General features: G+C 43.5%; 1 protein-coding gene across 4 annotated transcripts in view; it reads right to left on the bottom strand.

Annotated features, from left to right (window-relative positions):
• The window catches only part of CYRIA (CYFIP related Rac1 interactor A), an 86,303-nt gene that overhangs the window by 12,729 nt on the left and 52,228 nt on the right, over nt 1-21,346 (bottom strand). For all 4 annotated transcript variants that reach the window (XM_054728146.1, XM_054728148.1, XM_054728144.1 and 1 more), the window contains 3 exons: nt 12,622-12,701; nt 1,727-1,848; nt 384-489 (listed from right to left, as the gene is read on the bottom strand). In XM_054728146.1, the coding sequence (XP_054584121.1) occupies nt 384-489; nt 1,727-1,848; nt 12,622-12,691 (298 nt within the window). In that variant the 5' untranslated portion in view covers nt 12,692-12,701. The remainder of the gene's footprint in view (nt 1-383; nt 490-1,726; nt 1,849-12,621; nt 12,702-21,346) is intronic.

Raw genomic sequence — 21,346 nt, forward strand, 5'->3', positions numbered from 1 at the left:
TTCTGTGTTAAATTTATCACATGACTCCCACCAACCAAGTTCTTCTTGGGTTAGCAGGTAACCTGTATCTCCCAACTTCTCTGTCACCCAGAAATGTGATCAGACCACAGTGAAACTGTTAAAAGTCACACTTAGCTGAGACTAAGACCAAAGGGACCACCGATAGAGACACTCTGAACATGCCAAGATATTCAGGAGAAGAAACATTGAGGTGAATTGAAAGAAATGAAAAGGACAGGTGGTGTTGTCCATGAATGGCCTCTGAGAAGACACAGCGCATGGATGTGGGACATTTCTTCAGGCACTGAGCTCTTCCTGTGACTTTCGCCAACACCATAATACAACTTCACACGTGGGATGTGAAACTAGAAACACGAACTCACCTAGCCTTATGGAGAACTCATAAAATCTCTTTAGCCTCACGACCAGAGGACACACTGCATTCCACGCTTTTTCTTGGAGCTGGATGTCATTGGGATTTTGAATGGCCTATAAAAAAAAATCACAGAATTGTTTAGAAAGAAGATAAGCTCCACATCAAAATGACTTAAAATTCAGAGAGGATTTACATTTTCAAAAACACAATGGCCGATGGACTTCACTAATGTGCACTTGTTAAATGGACATCAGTTCATCAGACTGTCCTCCAGGATGCTCAGTTAGAATGGAGGGTTAGCACTTGAACATAGTGCAAATGACTCTGCAATTAGATCCTGGGTCAACTTACTAGTTTCTCTTATCATAAATGTGAAAAATGCACATCTAACAGGAAGCAATGCAACCCTCCTCCATCACCATTTATTCTTCTAAGCAGAGCTGGTGCTCACTGTGAAACGAAAATCCTGTAGATCTTTCCCTTTCCCTGTAATACATTCCTGCCAGTCTGTGATGTTACCTAAAGCACCTACATTCATGGTGACCTCCTAAGTAGAAAAACAACTTTTTAACAGGCTGTTACTTTCTTAGAAATGCTGTTTTGTCTGGGCTTCAGCAGCTGGAGGATTGTGACGTTAGCAGTGTTTATTTTCCAGAACGATTTTGGCAGCGGCAGTAGGGGTGTGTATGTCTGTGTGTACATATGTGTGTGCAAATGAATGTGTGTATGTGTTGGTACTGCCACAAAACTAATTTTTTCAAATAAGAAGGGTGAGAAGTTTCTTGCCTTTCAGGCATTTGGAAGTCTCAAAAGCCACACTGACAATTTCCTTTTTTGTTTTGGTGGCTGTCTTGTTTTCCATGTATTTATTTATTTTTAAATCTCCTAACCTGCAGGCTACGTAAAGTGAGACAGTTCATGACTGTTGTTTGTGGTGCCGGTGGAACCTGCCCAAATTATTATAAAATGTTGGAAAGTTCATAGAAACCCAGGTCTCATGACTCATATTTCAACTGCTGTTCACAGACTTTCTATGGACGTTTCCCTCAAATGAAGTAACAGGCTGACAAATCATTGTGTGCATGTGAGTCTTGCAATATCACATGTGTGTCTGGGAAGAGAATGGCTAATATTTGACATGACCTACAGCAGTGTGTGCTCAGATTAATGGCCTACAATAAAAGGGGTTATTCATACACTTTTTTCGAAAGGACACATTACCGTCCTTGTTCTTCCTACTGCACTAGGAAATACTAGGCCTATTACTTAATCCTGCTGTGTGTGTGTGTGCGTGGGTGGGTTTCCCTCTCCCGCAAGGGTGTTGTCAGCTGGGTATTGTCATTGGCATACGTCTCGGATCTCTGGGCCCGCGCCCTTGTACGCCTGCAGGTCTGCGAGGATGCTCTCGGAATCCTGGAGGACGGCGCTGATCTGGTTCCATATCTCCCGCTCGCCTTCCGTGGGCTGGGCATCTGAGCAGAAGGGACACAAACAGACACGGAGGGTTTGCGTTTACAAACAGCTGGGGAAGAGGTCAGCACGCAGTTTGACTTGTTAGACAATCTTCTTTTATTCCTGCAGGTTTGGTATTTACTCTTTAGTATAATAAGCCAGAGGGAAGGGACCCTTAACTCCTGCCCATTACTCGGTGCAAAATACTCATCCATCTTTCTGCACACAGGAGACCACGCATGTGGGAATCATTATGGGTTCTCCTTTACCTGTGGAACACACTTTCTGCACACCTACTATGTGTCAAGCGGTGCACCAGGTGCTGGAAGGTATAAACATCGTCTTTTTGAGACCACTTTTAACAGGAGAAGCTATTGAATATTTTCCATTATGATTAAAAATCGGTGAGTCTGAGTATAGATGGGAAAAAACACTCCCTTCATATTTCCACATAAAAATAAGCTTAAAAGATTAGATAATTTTCCTTCAGAGCCAAGAGAAAGGTATCTTTCCAGAACACACAAATAAGTGGCACATTCGACCTTACGTAAGTAAAGAGCATATCCTAACAGCCCCGGAAACAACCCCTGCGCTCCTCAGTGAATTTTCACTTGATTGCATCCTTGTAGCCACTGTAGGCGCTTGTCCCAGTAGTAGTTATGCAGGCTGGTGAGTGAGCGCTGAGTTGGTAAAGGCTGGGCTTTGCTCATCACACAATACCTATCAGATGGAGTATCTGACCGGGCTAGCGAGAACATTCATCTCCATCCAAAGCAAAGGCACTGCTAAGGAAGGAAAGAGACAGATGTCATTTCCCAAAGCTCAGTTTCTAAAAATATAAGTCCCAAGGCACTACATTCTTCCAGAAGACCCCGCCCATGAAAGGGCCGGACAGAGTTATGTCTGGTCTAACACTCCCCTGTGAACTGTAATCATTCACAGTGTTCCTCGGGGTATAAAACAGAATCCACGAGACAGGTGAAATCTAAGCGAGGTCCTCACCACGCTGACCGGGCCTTCGGAGAGGCTGAGTACGGGATTAGGGGTTAGGCCAGATGTGCTGGACCTGCACTCACCCAAGGCGAGACCCTTGAGCAGTGTTGCCCAGGGGATTTTTTTAGACCATTTTCTTACCAGGCCCTGCTCAGACCCAAGAAATTGGTAGAGTTACTTGGGAAATGAAGGGTGTAATTCTCTTTAGAAAAACAAAACCAAAACCCTATAGATTTTCCAGAAACGTGGCAAACTATACTTCTAGGAATGAGATGGGTTTCAACCAGGGAATGAGGAAGGACTCACGTACATGCACAGGAGGGTTCAGAGAAGAGAGAGATAGTGTGGGCTGGGAGGAGTGAAATGTCCCTCATGTAAAGGATGAGACCAGGGCAGAAGCGGGAGGTGAGGGGAGTGTATCCATGGGAGCTTGGGACAGGCGGGCAGCTGGCAAGGAAAGAGGCTGCTGGGTTGGATGGAGTACAGGATCCGGGCTGGGAAACAGAAGGGGAAAGAAATGTGTGGCTCCTTTATCTTTTGCGACCTTTTATGCTTTCCCACAAGCACATGGTAAGTTTTCTCAGGTACCATGTTATCCACAATATTAACAAATTTATAGTTTGTCTTTTCCTGCTTTTCCAAACTTTTCTCAAAGCCATAGGGGTGTCTCAAAACAGAAACCTAAACACCCACAAGCTAGCAAGCCCCAAACTGAAGAAAGTATGTAAGTGGAACGCAATTCCAGGGTAAGAAGAAAGTCAGGGAAGTGAACATGGGACAAAAATGCAAAGCAAAGATCTGAGAAAACAAATAAAAATCAAACACGCCAATCCTTTCCCCTTCGGATAAATGTATCGGAAAAAAATCATAAGCTAAACAAAGACCATTTTCTCAAAGAGATGTATCTTTGAAGAGGAGGAAAAGAAAAATCGAGCCTGTGACCAAGATTCCGAGGGGTCAGTGTGTTTGCATATAATTATAAGGTAGGTGTAAACTGAGAAGGCACTTGGAAACCAGGAGTCGAAGCCTCCTAATCGTGGCTGTCACAGGGGGCTCTGTCCCTGCAAGCCACCACTGGATAAGCTTTAAACAAAACAGAAGGAAAGCTGAGTGGGCTGGAAGAGGGGTGCTGGGCAAACAAAACCCCCAAACCCATCCTTTTGACAATTACTGAACCACAAAAGGGAAAATATTTCGAAGTCAGTTTTTAAAAATAGAGGTCTTACGTACTCCCAAAATAAGATGGGTTCTCATTGAGTGGCCTAAAGGAGTGACTCTTTCTGATACAAATCAACCCCGACAGTTATGTGACCACGCAGAGCTGGACAAGCAGCACAGGGTGGTCACCTCTCTCCCAGTGGCGGAGCAGTGGAGGGCTGTGTCAAGAACCTTCCACTACAAGGTCACTCACCCCTGGAAACTGGAGTGACCTGGGAAACGGGACCCTTGTCCCTAGCCTCTGTCTCTGGGAGAATGTTTCTCTTGGCAGGTATCCTAGCGTCTTGTTTGAAATGTTTCCTGTGGCCCTGGTTAGCAGGGGTGGGATGGGAGAAATCCAATCCGCCGTTCCTTCTTTCATCCCCACTTAGAAATGAGTTGGCTCATTTTCTTCCATAATTTGTTGGTGTTATCATTGCATGCCCTAATTTTTCCTCCTTCCCCTGTGATGGAACTGAGTCACCTTTTCTTCCAGTTACTAATTAGGTCCTTGATGCCAGCAGCATGGTCCCTGTCCTCTGGGTGTGTAAGAGTCTCAGGAGACCCAGATCCCAAGGGACGTTGGTTTTCAAGGAGAAGAGTGCTCACTAGGGGAAGCTCCAATCTGCCTGTCTGTTCCTTCTTCCAAATGGGAAAGGACTGTGCAACCCTAAGTGACATTTGGCAGTGGCCCATGTCCCTGTGGAAATCCATAACTCATCCTATCTTTATCCTCCAGCTAAATGATCAGTTGGGACTCATTAATGAGAATCTGATCCATTAGACCATAGGACTCTGGCCTTGTTTCATTTAATATCATACCTCCAGGGCCTGGCACATAGTAGATGCTGCCGAAAAATTTGCTGAATGAACAGTTGACTGAATGATCCTATATAATAAAAGGGTAATATGCAAATTAACTAAATGGTGGAATGACTGGTCGCTATGACGTGCACTGACTACCAGGGGGCAGACGCTCAATGCAGGAGCTGCCCCATGGTGGTCAGTGAGCTCCAACAGGGGGAACGCTGCTCAGTCAGAAGCAAGGGTCATGGCTGGTGAGTGCAGCAGCAGTGGCGGGAGCCTCTCTGGCCTCCATGGCAGTCAACATCCCCCAAGGGCTCCCGGACTGCGAGAGGGTGCAGGCCAGGCTGAGTGACCTCCCGCCCTCCTCCCACCCCCGAGTGCATGAATTTCGTGCACCAGGCCTCTAGTTTAAATATATTTCTCACACTATGTTTCATGATGATTTTCTTGCATGTCTTTGAATTCTGCAATCTTTGGAGATGAAGTTGGTATTCTTATCCTCAGTGCCCCCATATGCCCTACTGACTGGGGATTCTCAATAAACATGCCAAGAATCAATGAATAAATGAGGAAATTGACCAGATGGCAGAGAATGTAAGTATTGGGAAGCAGTGAAAAAAATCCTATTACTTCTAGATGGTCCCTTCTGTCCCTTCTCTTCAAATGGCTATTATATCTCTAACTATTACCATTAAGATATATGTATTTTCTTACAATCAGATTAGCTATTCACACTTGCATTAAGATGTGTGTTTTTAAATAATCCGTCACTTATTTATGGCCTCAATGTCTCCTCAGTGTAGTTAACACACTAATCGGATATTTGTTAAGTGAAAAACTGCACTTATGTTTACTCTCCCAATCTTAAGACTCGTATCGTTTTGCTTTCTAGAACATTCCTCTGAGAGGCTTTGGGGTTGATACTTCTGGCATGCTCCACATTGGTAACCCTATTTTTTAAAAATATATGTGTCTGCAGATGTCAAGGCGAGAGACCTCTTGAAAAAGACCTTGACAAATTAGTGATTGAAAGGTTATTATATTTAACCTATCTAGCCATCTCCCAAGGCATGTGCTGAGTCAACACCAACTCTGAATTACAGGCTTTGTTTGTCTATTTTAACACAAAGATTGACCTTTAGTCAACGGTACACACATACACACAATGCTCGCCAATTGTATTACTGATGGAAATGGATCTATTTTTTCCCTGCTGCAGCCAGTGAATTCTTTCATGACGTTTCTTCTAAGAATCACATTCTATACTTCTAATCATCACCAATGATTTCATCGAAATCGAAGAGAATGGTTCCATGAAGCTGGGCTGCTCTTGTCGACCAATGACGCTGTTACACATCGCTGTGATTTACACAGGCAATTTCAGAAACCAATACCTCGAGGCGCCCTGGAACCAGCCCTTCCAGGCCATTCCCCAGGCGATGATTTAAACCCCTGTCCTGTACTTGCCATTGTGGAAAGTGTGACAATGTATCATGTGCTCTGTGACCTTGAATATATACATTCATCGTCAAGAACTCACCGAGTGCCTTGAATCTTTAATGGAGAAAATTCCCTCATCAATTGAGAGAGGTAAACAGGTATTCATTTTGTTTGCAGGGGATCTATTTATCTTTTTTTGGCGCCATGTGCTAGTGAGGGTGGATAGTAACTGTCAGCATTTTGGTGTCACGGGGTCAGTTGGAGGTTTCCCCCGTGGAGGACTGGGATATTTACTGAAAGCGGGATGCTTGGCATTCCTCTGTGGGGATGGAGAGGAAGGTGGCTGTGTGTTTTGTTTGTCAGGAATGAACATCTTAGGTGAACAAGCCCCAGGGAGGGATGGCAGGGCTCAACCCAGAGCAGGCTGTCACTTCAAAGGGTTCTTATCTTTGTAAATCAGCCAAGGATCCCTCTGTCTTCACAAGCATCAGGGGCACACACACATACCTTCTCCTAACAACCGATGTGGGATTGTATAGAAAAGCTGACAGAGAATCAAACAAGTCAACCAAAGATAACACGAGGGGAAGATACAATTGACTTGGAGATGTCTTTGGCTTTGAAGGAATCCCTGGCATTTCATCAACAGGATCTATCACTATCTCTTCATGCCACCAGCTGTTTTATAAACACCAAGGAAGGTACAAAAAAGGATTTGCCAAAACTGCAAATGAAATCTATTGCTTTTCTTCCCAACCCACATCCTCACTCCTCCACCCCTCTCCCTAAGAAACATAAATAATTACCTATTATTAACATTCAGGGATGTAAAATGGCACTGATTTATAGCACCATACTATAAATGCTTACGGAAACAACATAAAATTGCACAGGTCCGCTGGAAAATGTAAGTGTGACTGGGGTGACACGTGTATTTGTGTAGGAACATTAGTCATTACACACCAGAGCCCAGGGCCCTAACCCGTGGAACAACCAAGGAGGGATTGCAAAGAGCAGTGAGACTGGAGGTGCTTGAAGGCTTGTTTATTTCGCTCACATGCAATGGGACCCCTGTGATGTCATGGGGGAAGGGGAAACTCCAAGAATGGAGTTTTTGGAGACCCAGGTCCTATTGCCAGATTTGCCACTCGCTATAAGACCCAAGGATAAAATGATTAATTTCTCTAGGCCTCAGATTAATTCTTGGTAGAGAAAGAAGCAAACAAGATCCCTCTTAAAAGGCCCCCACCACCGTCTCCTACCTATATGGTCCTGTAGGAGTTATAATGAAGATATGGATATGGATGAAAGGCACTTAAAAAGCAGAAGGACTAGAAATTTAAGGAATCGTTGTGAATGAATCCGTCTGTGGAAATTCATAATTCGCTCCCCAAGTCTGTTTTGTTTTATTGGAGTTTCATTGTCTGTCTGTTTTCTCATTTGCAAAGTGACCAAAATACATCTTATGTTTCTCCTTTCTCTCCAAGATTATCTGGTGTCCTCTGAACAACCTTAGCAGATGTGAGGGTACCAAAGCGGGACAGATAAAAGAAGAGGTCAGTAGTGGCTAGAAGTAATCTGTGTCAACCAAAATATCCCAGATGGTCAGCTAATCTGACACCCTCTTTGCTTTAAAGAGTGGGAGACTAGAGTCCTAATAGGTCAAAATATTCAGTCTTTCTGATAGTAAATGGTTTGGAGGCTTTAGAATTTCTTTCTTAACAACCTCACCCCGCCATGTTTGTTCTCAGCATTCCTATTAATCTCATAAGGTTTGGTTTGTCTTAAAAGAAAATCATTTATCCGTCGCTATCTTCAGCACAGCCTAGAACCTTTATTTCTTCTGGCTTTCTGTTCTAGTACAGATTTCTCTATTACCTGTACTATTGTCTCTTCAATGTCCTTGAATCTTATCTCCCCAATAAAATTATACACTCTTTGAAGAATATATATTCTTCTAATGTCCCTATATTTATGTCTGCTATGTCACCCCTCTGTGCCTCCCTGCCCAACTCCCATCCCTGTTATTCCCACTTGATGCCATAAAGCTAGAGATGCTCTGAATATAGTGACTGATTTAGCATCAATAAGAAAATCCAAGTTCCTAAGCCTAGGCTTCATGCCCAGCCCTATGCTGGACACTAGATAAGACACATAATGATAGAAGCTTAAGATGCCATCCAAATCCTCTCCACAGGAAAGCTGTTTAGGCTGCAAGGAAATAATACCAAAGGGACCTAGTTATGTAAGAAGGAATGGAGAACACCAGAACAAGTAAACATGAAATATCTATTAAAACCACACACACACACACACTCACACACACACACACACACACACACACACGCAAGGTTACTGAGAGTTTAAAATTTAAAAATTGCAATGAGAAGTTTATATCATATGTAGAAGCAAAACATCTAACACTCACAGAAAGGGGGGCAGGGTGGTGATTGGAAGTATACTGTGATAAGGTTCATAAATTCTTCATGAAGTAAAGAATATACTTTGAAGATAGATTTCCATAAATTAAAGATGTATATTATAATGTCTAAAATAAGCACTAAGAGGCATAAATAAAAAGTCAACAGAAAAGACAGATGAGACTACCAAAAATTATTTCATGTAATCAAAAAGCAGAAAAACATTAAGAGAGAAACAAAGAGCAAATGTAACAAAGGGAAGTCAACACCAAGACGGATTCAAATACCAACATTAATTAAATGTACATATGATAATTAAATGCAAATAGATTAAGCACTCCAATTACAAGGTAGATGGTATCAGCTTGGATGAAAAGCGAGGGTGAACTATATGTTGTTTGTAAGAATACAGTATATAGATTAATGCATAGATAGGATGGAGACACACATACCATACAAACACAAAACATAAAAAAGCTGTTATGGTCAAATTAGGAACTGCTCTAGGGTATATTCAACAAAAGGTATACAGGATCTCAAAAACTATAAATGAACTTATAAGAATATCTAAATAAATGGAAAGATATATCATATTCATAAATAGGAAGAATCAATATTGTTTAGATGCCAATTCTCAGCAAACCAAGCTACAGATTGAATATGATTATAATCAATATCCGAGCAAGATTTTTTTGGGGTAGAAATTGAAGCTAATTGTAAAATTTATTTGGGCAAGTACAGTTAACTAATTTCCAATAAGGGATTTAAAGCAATCTATCTGAGCTAGAACAATCTTAGTAGTATAAAGAAAAATAATCCAGTTAAAAATGGGTAAAAGACGTGAGTAGACAACATTCCTAAAAATGATAATCAAATAATCAATAAGCACATGAAAAAGTGTTCAGCATTATCAGTTACCATGTAAATGCAAATTAAAGCCACAATGAAATACCGATCCCATAGCCACTAGAATAACTAAAAAGGTGAAGATGGACAATGCTAAATGTTGTAAACCATTTAGAACAGCTAAGCTCCCTATCTTGTTAGTAGGAATAGAAAATAGTACATCACGTTTGGAAAACTATTTGATAGTTTCTTGCAAAGTTGCATGTAACTGACCAGCAACCCCCTACTAGGTATTTATCCAAAATAAATAATGCCCACCAAGATTCTATAAGAATGTTCATAGCAGGTTTAAATAAGGGGAATGATACCTGTGATAACAATGTAGATTTTAATCTACTTGAACTTCTACCTGTCTTGGAGACCTTCCACTTCAAGGTAGACGGACACTGTCGAAAGGACTAAGGAAGAGTATCACTCTAGAGTTGCAGCTCTGCCTTGCAGCCAGCTCTAACTTCCTGCTGGGCAAGGGAAAATAGGAGACGGGAGCTATAAGGGGCCTTCTGTGATCAGTTCTGGAGACCACAGCTCTGGATCTTGGAACTCAAGAGGTTACTCTGTTAGCACTCTGGTTCCACACAGTAGGCTGGGCCAGTGCCTCACTTGGATCCATTAGTTAAACGTGGTTCCCAGACTGGCTGACCTTCAAAAACACCTGGGGAATGTGGGCAAAAGCAGATGCTTAGGACTAGGCCATTGAATCAGAATTTTGGGGTGAGGAACAGACAACTATAGAAAAATAAGGTTTGCTTGATGTTTCCAATGGTCATTTCAGTCTGGCAATCACTGGAACTATTTCATGGGAAGGCTAATGCCCACTGCCCACTTTGGGTGCCATAATGGGTGAATTCAATTAAAGTTATCAGCAGACCTTCAGGCACACATCTTTCCATACACTGTCCCCCCAAAAAAACATTACTCATGAAAGATTAGGTTGCATTTTATTCCCCTTCTGTCTCCCAGCCTTCAAAGAGGAAATGTAGACATGGCAAGGAAATAGAGAAAAAGAAAAAAAGTAGTGGGATGAAAAAAAGCAACAATGAAAGAGATATTAAGTGGTTGTGCAGAAATGTGAGCATAAAGAGTAGAACTCACTGCAAAGGTCAAACAAGAATTTGAATCAGGTCTACACAACTGGAAACCTAAGGACAGATGTGTCTAATTTTGTGTTATATTTTGACCCAGCTTAATTATATCTATTTGACCCGGTTCAATTATATTCCATCACTGACTTCAAAAAGAATATTCAACACTCAAAGCAGAGGTGCCAAATTCATTTAAGCTGTTGCTACATGCTGTTCAGCCTTCCTTCCTTTCTCTGCTGGTTCCTACTTAACTCTTTGCAACCCAGCCTCTGTACGCAAAGCAATAAATCTTAAATCTGTTCTCCCAGTGACTACCAGGAGGGGGGCAGCTCATGACCTAACTCATCATCCCCTTTTCAAGCCTATCCTTCATGACGACATTGCAGCATTTGAATCCATTTACACTCCCTTCTTCTTGAACATCTGTGCCCTCCTGGATCTAGCCTGTTCTGTCCCATTCCTTCACATGGCCAGCATTTGTCACTGTCTCACTCGGTAATCAATGCTCCATGCTCAACACGAGCTAAGGTCTGGGTCACAGAACTGAGTGAGACCCAGATTCCGCCATCAAGAATATCAATGCAGTATGATATCTTTCTTCCTCTACAATGTGGCCTCTTTCCTGGATCCTCTACTAATCATGTCCCCACTTTAGGCATAAACTTACCTTAAGTTCCCTTTTGCTCAGATCTTGTCTGCTCTCTAGTTTTTCCCTACTGGTATCAGCTATTCTCTCTGGAGATGCACTCCTTACTAAACCCAGACAAACACAGCCAAACCCAACCAAACCAAACCAAATCTAGCCAAACACAGCCAAATCCAACCATACACAGCCCAAACCAGCCAAACCAAACCAAACACAGCCAAACCCAACCTAATCCAGCCAAACAGAGACAAACCTAGCCAAACCCAGCCAAACAAGAACAACCGCAGCAGCAAAATGAGTTAAATTAGAGGTGAGGTGTCTTTCACTGAATGTAATCTAAATATTTTTTTCAGAACTCATGAGCTTTGGGATCAATTTTCCTGATTTTTAAATATTTATTTTAGACCCAGAAGAGATTCTGAGAAGATAATCCTAGAGAGCTTTCACCTTTTGGTGTACTGTACCTTGAATGGGTCTTCTAGCATTTGCCTAGAAAATGTCTGTTAGGAAGTTTACTCCACATGTAAGGAAGTTTCTACTTATTTTTAATATAGATAAAATACTTGAAAAATTAAAGTTTAAAGTCCACAATAGATGATGAATACTGGCAAAAATGACATTTCAAAGTGCATGTGCCCACTATTAAAGAATTTTAATTCAAAAAGAAGGGGGGACACAGGAGGAAAGGTGGAAACATGAGCTTCGTCAATTAAACATGAAGTGTCACTCACTTGTAAATATTTTCAATCAAGAAAATAAACAAGATAAGAAAGAATCTCTGCGTTTATTTAGTCATGATTCATAAGCCATTTTATCTTGGAAAAATATTTAAAGTTTTTGATAAAAGAAACATAACCTTTCAGATAAAAGTTGTGTGTCTCAAAATCCTGAAATAGTGTTGCATTATGAAATAATGAATAAAGAAGAGGTAGCGATGACTGAAAAATAAATCACCTGTAAGCCTTATTCCTGGTATTAATCACTTTTTTTCTTTCACCCCCAATGATAATTTGCTTTACATTAATCGGTGGAAATTACAATGAACACTATTTTTATTTAGAATGTGATAGAAATTCATGAAAATTATTGGGAAAAATGCTTGATGGTGATTTATGCTAAGCTTACAAAAGCTGATCACTTCTAAAAGAAAAGAAAACTGTACATATTTTACAAAGATGTTCCATTTGTTGTTGTTTTTTTAAAACAGGAAAAGAAAGGAGACATTTTTTGTTATAAACTTTCCTATCAGCAAGCTATAAAATGAAAAGTTTTTATCATCATCTTTAAATTTTTAAAACTTACTTTCAAAATCCAGAAAAAAATGTGGATAGTTTTCAATTTCCCTGGTAAGGACTTTGAGCAGATTTCCCATGCCAGCAAACCTAGGAAAAGCAACACAAAACCAAATATCATTAGCAGCATAAAAATAAACTTTGAAAGCATTGACCATATTTGACTAACTTGCATAAATACCCCTGGGCCCCATAACTATGTCTTAACACCCTATAAAAAGCATCTTCATATGAGGAGATGGGTAATATCTTAACCACTATTTCCATGAAAAGAGTCAGGTATTTTAGTTATAGGAAGCAGAGTTTAGGTATAGTCTACAAAGTATTTCCCTCCCCCCCTCACTAATTCCCTGATTCCTCACAGTTAATATTTCATCTTTGCTTTGTTTCTGTTCCATTGATGCGGGAACATACCATGTCAATGGATAAGCACAAGAGAGGGTGTTATTACAATGTCTGTCCAGAAAGGTAAGTTTCTTAAAGTGCCCGAGGAAGAGTTTAGAAAACGCAGATGTACAACCCCAGCGACCCCTTTGAGCCTCTACCAGAAGCCACGTTTCCCACAGATACTAGTCCCAGACAAGTCAGAGCCTCTCAGAATTTGACATGTCAGTGGTGACAAGGTCGGGTACTTCATGAAATGTAAAAGTGAGAAAGTATAATATCCAAAACCTATTCTCAGTGAAACTGCAGCCTTCAGCATTTGCAAAAATGAATCAGACCTACAGAGAAATACAAACTTGTTACATAGCTGCAATGTCAACCTAAAAAAAGAAAAGAAAAGGCCAGATGCAGTTATTATTTAAGTCAACAGCAAACTCTTTACTGCTCTAGACACTAAACTATCCTCCTGGGGAGGCCCCCCTTCATTCACTCAGCACGTGGTGAGGGAGGTGCCATGCAATGCGGGTGCTGTGCTCTTTGCCAGGCATTTCCCTGACTTGTGTTATGCCTCAGACGCCTCAGCTGGGGAGAGATCAACTTGAAAAACCAGTGGACTCTAGAAGAGAACTAACTACAGGGCTGCAATTTTCTAGGCGTGTGGCTTCCGACGGTATTCGTGCTGATGCAGGAATGTCTTTAAATGCCACTGTAAGAAAGATGTGGTGAGAACACACTAAAAGGAAGCCTCTGTGCATGAAACGAGAAAGCAAGCCATGCCGTGGGCGCAGCAGGTGGTATCATATAGACCCCGCAATCCTCCCCCGAGAAAACAAACACTTGCAGCCACCACCTGGGGCGTAAGTCACTGCCACTGCCGGAAAGCTAGCAAAGAGACCATTTGGGGAGGCCTGCTTCTGATCCTAGCTGTCTCCTGCCCCGCCGGCTGTTATCCAGGGAAGCTACTGCACTCTCCTCTGTAAAATAAATGGTTCAGCGTACCTATTTCATCAGCTCGTGAGGATCAATGAGATAAAACAGAAAGTGCTTAGCATAGCCCTTATGGGGACTGCTCAGGACATGTTATGCGCGGTTACTATTGATGATGATGATGATCAGTCCCACCACCACCCTCATCCTCATGATCACAACAGCCTTCGAATAATGATTGAGGACTCTCCTAAGAAAGACAAATTAGACAGGTTGTATGCACTTCTAGGGAAGTGGGAAGGATGAGGGAGATCTTCATTTAAGATCACGAAAAAATTTCTAACCATTAGAGTTGTCTGAATATTGAATTATTTGCCTTGTGAAATACTGAGCTTCTCATCACTGGTGATGTTTAAGTAGAAATATGCTATATAAAGCCTTTAAAATATTGTAGAAATGAGCTATATGTTGGGCAGACAGCTGGACTGGATAATTCTTAGAACTCACCCACCTTAAAGTATATAAATGTTTTGGGTGAGAGAGAGAGAGAGAGAGAGAGAGAGAGAGAGAGGCAAATGTCATGCTTCTTCCTTCCAAAAGAATCTTCCCTATTCTCCCTGGAGGGAGAGAGAGAGAGAGAGAGAGAGAGAGAGAGAGAGAGAGAGAGAGGCAAATGTCATGCTTCTTCCTTCCAAAAGAATCTTCCCTATTCTCCCTGTCATTCTTTTCCTGTATGCACACCTCCTTTTAAGATGCTTTTGAGCAAAGCCTTGTATGGGGTAGGTTCTAGCAAATTAAAATTCGGAACTGATACAATTCATCCCTGCCACTGGGCAACTTTCACAGACCCTCTGGGTTTGCAGGAAAGAATCTGTTTCCAACTTAATGAACAGTTCTAACCCAGGCTTTTCTTATAGGAAGATGATCCTGCTGCGTAGTAGCAGCCCGCCTTTCAGATGAAATGCCGTAATGGAAGTTAAATATTCTTAATTTCCCTCGTTTTGTGCTATTAATGTGTCACAAGGGACCTGAGTGGATTTAGCTTTCTCCTAAAATTCTGTCTCGTGCATGATTTTACTGTCAGAGGACCTAGGTGGGAAATATGTCAAGCCTTTAAAATTGGGAACAGACTGAAAGGAACGCACGTGGAAATACACCCAGATACGAGCTGGCCGTGGACTTCTATCTGTTCAGAAGTTATGTGAGCTGGTTGCTTGATACGGTCCAATATTTTGGAACATGTAGCTTACATCAAGCAAAGCCAGTTGAGGAACTCTCACTCTTCTGGATGTCTGACACCAATGACTGTGGGATGTTGCGTAGTATTAGGGGTCCCGTCCAGACGTATGGAACCTAGGAGACATTCATTTCAGCACAAGCTCCTTGAATAAGTACAAAAACACGTCAACTCCTTCATGGCAAAATATTTTTTTAAATGTATTTTTATTGACTTCAGAGAGGAAGGGAGAGGGAGACAGAGATAGAAATATCAACGATGAGAGAGAAACACTGATCGGCTGCGTCCTGCACACCCCCCACTGGGAGCTGAGCCCACGACCTGAGCATGTGCCCTGACCGGAAATTGAACCGTGACCTCCTGGTTCATAGGTTGATGCTCAACCACTGAGCCATACCTGCTGGGCAATGGCAAAAGATTTGATGCATCCTACTTCCTCCAAGAATCCATGCAAGTATGTTCTGGTTGAAGGTGTGCAAAGTGAGTTAACATCACACAGATGGTCCCTGAGTAGAGACAATGGATGTTTGGAATTGGACCCAGGGCTCCACATGGAAAGGCCCCTCACCCAGGGGACTTGCACTAAACCCACACACATCCTCGTGACAGAGGCTTTCTACTCTTTTCTAACAGCTCCTCGGTGCATGCACAACACATCGCTATCCACCACGTTCCTAGGGAGATAGCTTACTAATTCACAGGAAGATCAATATTTAATCTCGTTCAGTAAAATAATTTAAGAGAAGTTATATACCATTAGAGAATACAAATACTTACAGAATGGAAGTGGAGGAAAGAGAAAAAGAAGAGTAGACTAGGAAGGTAAAGGTAGAGAGGCGAGGAGCAGGACTTTTAGGCCAACAGGCCTTCACATTTGCTGGAGGCGGCTTAGCAATTCGGACCTGAGCTTCTGAGAGTCAAAGCAAAGGAGAAAGGTGGGTCTCTTTCAAGATGTGGTTTTCCAAAAATAAAACAAATGGATTACAATGAAGAAGCACGGCTTTTTACGATTAAAGGAAAAAGCGATCATGGCTATGAGAGTTGAGAAAAGGAAGTCTCCGGGTAAGAGTAGCTTCACATGGAGGAGGTCAAACAATAATGTGTAAACATGCTTATTATTTAAAACTAGGGTTTTTGTCGATATTGTAAAGTTTAGGTTTACTTGAACCCCACCCCACCCTACACACACACACACACACACACACACACACACGCGCGTGCACCTCTCTTAGCCTCCCTAGAGGTCACTGAAAAGCACGTGATATAGTTACTGTGCAGCACATGAGTGTTGTGCCATCTGATTTCATTTCTGTGAGGAGGGTCTGGTTGGGGCACAGCGAGGGAGGGTCCAAGGTCTTGGCTACCAGATGACGAGGCAGGAAAGGGTTTACCAATTGCACACGTACTCATGAAGGTAGTGCAAATACTACCCGTCAGGTAGCTGTACGTATCTCCGAGTTTATTGGAAAACAAAGAGGTTAAGCATATTTCTGAAGATGACAAGACAATGAAAGATAGAGTCACATTTGACCTTGAGGGTCAGGAAACCCAAGGTCTAGGTTCTTTTCCTCACAGGAGAAGACCTGGGCTCCAGACCCCTAGAAGGTCCCTGTTTGGGGACTTGGAGCATCCGTGGTCTGTGGAAAGTGCACACAGGATATCCTATTATTGTATGTAGATGCTCATTTTTCTGGGGGAGAAAGTCTGCAGTTTCTGTTAGAATCCAACGTGGCCTGCTCCACACACAATGGCCTGAACAGGGAGGACATACTTCTTTAGGAATTCAGAGAAAAAGAAAACCATGTGGATGGGCTTATAGAAGAAGTAAACTGTCACCCAGACATGAAGGATGCTGGGAATCTGGAGAAGCGCTCCAACTAGGGGGGGTGGGGTTAGGACTGAGAATGGAACGAAAGATACAAGTTGGGTGACTCAACAAGTCTTCCAAAAACAGAAGGCTTCTCCCTCAAGGTTCATTTACTGCAAGCTCATTATGAAATGGGTCCTTTCACATTATTTCCCAAGTAGTCTAGAAAGAGGGCATTTCTCCAGCCCCTGGAGGAGGGCTAACAGCCTGTAGAGACGGCCCGCACGTCCCTGCCAAGGGCGGCACTCCTCCCTGGGGAGACAATTTGGGATGTACACACGGTGTTTTCTATGACTACTTTCTTGGCTCTGATCTCGAAACCATTCCCAAGGGAATTGGCTCTAAGGCTGCTGAGTAGAAAACAATTACTCTCTTAAAGCAATAGTTCTCTGCGAACATTTCCAGTTCCAAAAACAAGGAGATAATTGGATTGTGTACACACACGCACACACAAACACACACACACACACACACACACACACACACACTGTTGTGTTTTGTTTTGTTTTGTTTTATGTGTGTATGTTGTTGTTGTTTTTCTGTTTTGAACTCTGTTTTTGTTTGGGAGGAAGAAATTAAGTAATAGCATTAGTTGTTTTCCCAGAACATAAAACCAAATAAAACCACCAGGGCTTGTGTTGAAAAGAGATGACCATAGTTTTTGAGGAAACTTGTTGTCTTCTATAAACAGGACGTAATAAAGGACGCAGGTCCAGGGTGTGGGCACTGCGTGTGCTGGCCCTTGCCAGCCTCCACCAGAATTTCAACGCCCCATTTTCCTGAATAGAGAACAAGCTCTCAGGACTTTCTCTGCAGCTATGCTATTTGAATGGGGGATTCCTAAGCCAACACCCCTTCTGTCAATTCAGAACAGAAGGTGAGGGGGGAAATAACAAAATAAAATAGCAGCCCTGCAGGGTTTCATTTTTTTCCGATACTTTTCTTAGGCTAAGATAATGCATAGGCAATGCACGGCTTTTGTTAGCACTTTGAGTGAGCCAATGCCTCCCAGAATCTGCAATTTTTAGCATCCCTCGTGCAAAGACTTTAAGAAACCAAAGACTTAGATTCTCTGTCCACAACTCAATATTTGGGGGATTAGGAAGACCTGGTTGATCCAAATATTTTCTGGCAACACAGTCACCATATAAACCATAGACCAGTCATGACTACTACAATGACATATATTTACAGAACATCACATCTTTGCCCAAGATCTGTCTGGCGACATTTGTCCTCAACTTGAGTATGTGTCAAAGACAGATGATTGAACCCATTTCACAGATCAGGACTGGTGGGTCAGGTATAGTAAAGTGTCTTTCCCAGAGTCTCCAGATGGACTCTGAGCTTCCTGATTTGTAGTCCCACCGCATTCCCGCACGTCACCAGAATTCACGCCACTGAGGCACCTGCTCCCTGTCTCAGGCCAGGGCCTCCAGCGCTCCTGCCGCTGCTGCCTGCCTGTCTTCATTGTAGCGTAAGCCTGACCCCCTGACTGCAGCGGTGCCCAGCAGAGAGGCGGGGAAGCAGCCCGGTTCTCGTGCAGGAAAGCTCCTGGGGGCTGGATGTGATTTTAGGGGGGCTATTAAGACAATCCACCTTTCAACCTGGTCAACAGGTTCAGCACTGGAGAAATCATGACAGCAGCCGGGATAGTGGCTGCTGCCAACGCCCCAGAGGCTGTGGACTCCCCACACACCCTGCAAGGTAAGCAACCCCTCTGCTTTTTTTAAAAATATATTTTATTGATTTTTTACAGAGAGGAAGAGAGAGGGATAGAGAGCTAGAAACATCGATGAGAGAGAATCATCGATCAGCTGCCTCTTGCACACCCCCCACTGGGGATGTGCCCACAACCAAGGTACATGCCCTTGACCAGAACCGAACCTGGGACCTCTCAGTCCGCAAGCCGACACTCCATCCACTGAGCCAAACCAGCCTTGGCGAGCAACCCCTCTGCTTGCCTCCTATGATGCATCAGCGTCCAGGGCGCCACCTGACATGCCAGTAGTCACAGGACTGGGAGACACTCCCCTGGTAACCGATGAACCCCTTTGTACAGCTTCTCCACTACTTACTTGTTTTGAATTATAAGCAAAACCAGTTAGGCAGGAGCCTACGATATATCAGATACAAAACAGTGCGCTTTAAAAAAAAAGTACTTCTTGCCGAAACCGGTTTGGCTCAGTGGATAGAGCGTCGGCCTGCAGACTCAAGGGTCCCAGGTTTGATTCCGGTCAAGGGCATGTACCTTGGTTGCGGGCACATTCCCAGTAGGGGGTGTGCAAGAGGCAGCTGATTGATGTTTCTAACTCTCTATCCCTCTCTCTTCCTCTCTGTTAAAAAAAAAAAAAAAAAAAAAAGTACTTCTCAACTAAAGTCAAGGTACATTTCTTTTTTAAAACCATCTATTTTTATTGATACCAGAGAGGAAGAGAGAGGGAGAGAGAGACAGAAACATCAATGATGAGAGAGAATCATTGATCGGCTGCCTCCTACACGCCCCACACTGGGAACCGAGCCCACAACCTGGGCTTGTGCCCTGACCGGGAATCGAACTGGGACCTCCTGGTTCATAGGTCGATGCTCAGCCACTGAGCCAGGCTGGCTGGTTGTAAAGGTGCATTTCTTAAAAGATATTAAGCACCTGCTTTTCTGGGGAAAAGGCACCCAGATAATGAAGTAGCTCAGCCTGTACGTTCCGGGAGCCTGGTCTGCTCCCCCAGGTGAGTGACGTGAGGTGGCGGGGCCGGGTGGCGGTCCCCCCCCATCTGCCGCTTCACTTCTGCAGTGAACTCACAGGGTTTTCTGTTCTGTTGCCCGATGTGTTGCCAAGAAGCCAACAGATGATTTCATTCCAAGATGAAGGAGCAACACTGAAGGAGAGTGAGTCTATTAGGCACTTTCATCTGACAATAAAAATGAGTTAATGGCTCAAATGTGTTTTCAAAACGCTTTAACACTACAAGTAATGGCCCTCAAATGGGAAAATGCCTTGAATATTCTCATCGATCATTAATACCACCACCGTGTCCCTCAAAGGGGGCTTTCTCTGTGGAATACACGCCGCTGCTGGTGTCCAGGGTAAGCCAGTCCCCAGGAATTCTCCAAACAAAATGCATAATAATATCAGGAGACCGTTATAGAGCCGAACAATTAAGTGCAGGTCAAACATAGCCCTGTCAATATCTGCGTTCGGTTTTCTAAAATAGACTATTACCTCATCATAGCTCATTTCCCCCGTTAACATCAATAGTATAGCGGCAACAGTCTCCCAGAAATGAGGGGAAAATTAGGTTCTTTTCTAGGGCGTGAAAGTCAATGGGCCCCCCAATGTCCAATGCTGGTGAGCATGGAAACAATCCAACCGGGGCTGCGTTCTGGACCAGCCCAGCGCTGGGAAGTCATTGGTGAATTTGTTCCCTTTCACGTGTGAGATCAAGAACATGGTGACGCCCTAACCGGTTTGGCTCAGTGGCTAGAGCGTCGGCCTTCGGACTGAGGGGTCCCAGGTTCGATTCCGGTCAAGGGCATGTACCTTGGTTGCGGGCACATCCCCACTAGGAGGTGTGCAGGAGGCAGCTCATCGATGTTTCTCTCTATCCCTCACCCTTCCTCTCTGTAAAAAAATCAATAAAATATATTAAAAAAAAAAAAAAGTACATGGTGACGAGGGAGCTGCTGGGTAAGCCTGACCCTTACCTAGGAGGCCTGGCAGTGCCCGCCCGCCCAGGCCAGTTAGGCCACATTCCCAGGAAAAGAGCCCCCCTGTGGAGCCAGCAGCCCAGGCACCTCAGGGCTGGTCTTGGAATTGCCTTTGGCTGCCTGAGTGACGCTGGGCAAGTCGCTGATCTCCTCTCTCTGTAAGGCCTCACTTCCGGCTGGAAATGGAATGGGAACACCGAGAAGCTGCCTAGTTTGGGCTGCTCAGTCCCTCAGTGGTTTACAGGAGGCAGAGGGTCCGGGCTTCTGGATTACAAACCTCCTTTGTCCCGAACGCCCTTCCCTTCTCCGCTGCCTCTGGATGCCCTGCCTGTCTTTCCAGGTCCAGGTCAAACAGCATTTGCTCCCAGAAACCTCCTACCCACAGCCCAGGCTGAGTGAGCCGCCGCCCTTGCTGTGAATTCTTTCAAAGGCCACGTCCTCTTCATTTTCAGAATGTCCCCCATTTCCACCACTCCTCCCCAAGCACAGCTCCCACACAAACCCCCATCACTTACGCCGGCGAAAAGGCTGGGAGTGGGAGATCAGGAGGCACTGCATAGCCACAGCGACAAGGTGCCAACTGCAACCACACCGAGCAGGAAAGCAGTCACTGGT

Source organism: Eptesicus fuscus, chromosome 16 (assembly GCF_027574615.1).
Source record: "Eptesicus fuscus isolate TK198812 chromosome 16, DD_ASM_mEF_20220401, whole genome shotgun sequence".
NCBI classification, from domain to species: domain Eukaryota; kingdom Metazoa; phylum Chordata; class Mammalia; order Chiroptera; family Vespertilionidae; genus Eptesicus; species Eptesicus fuscus.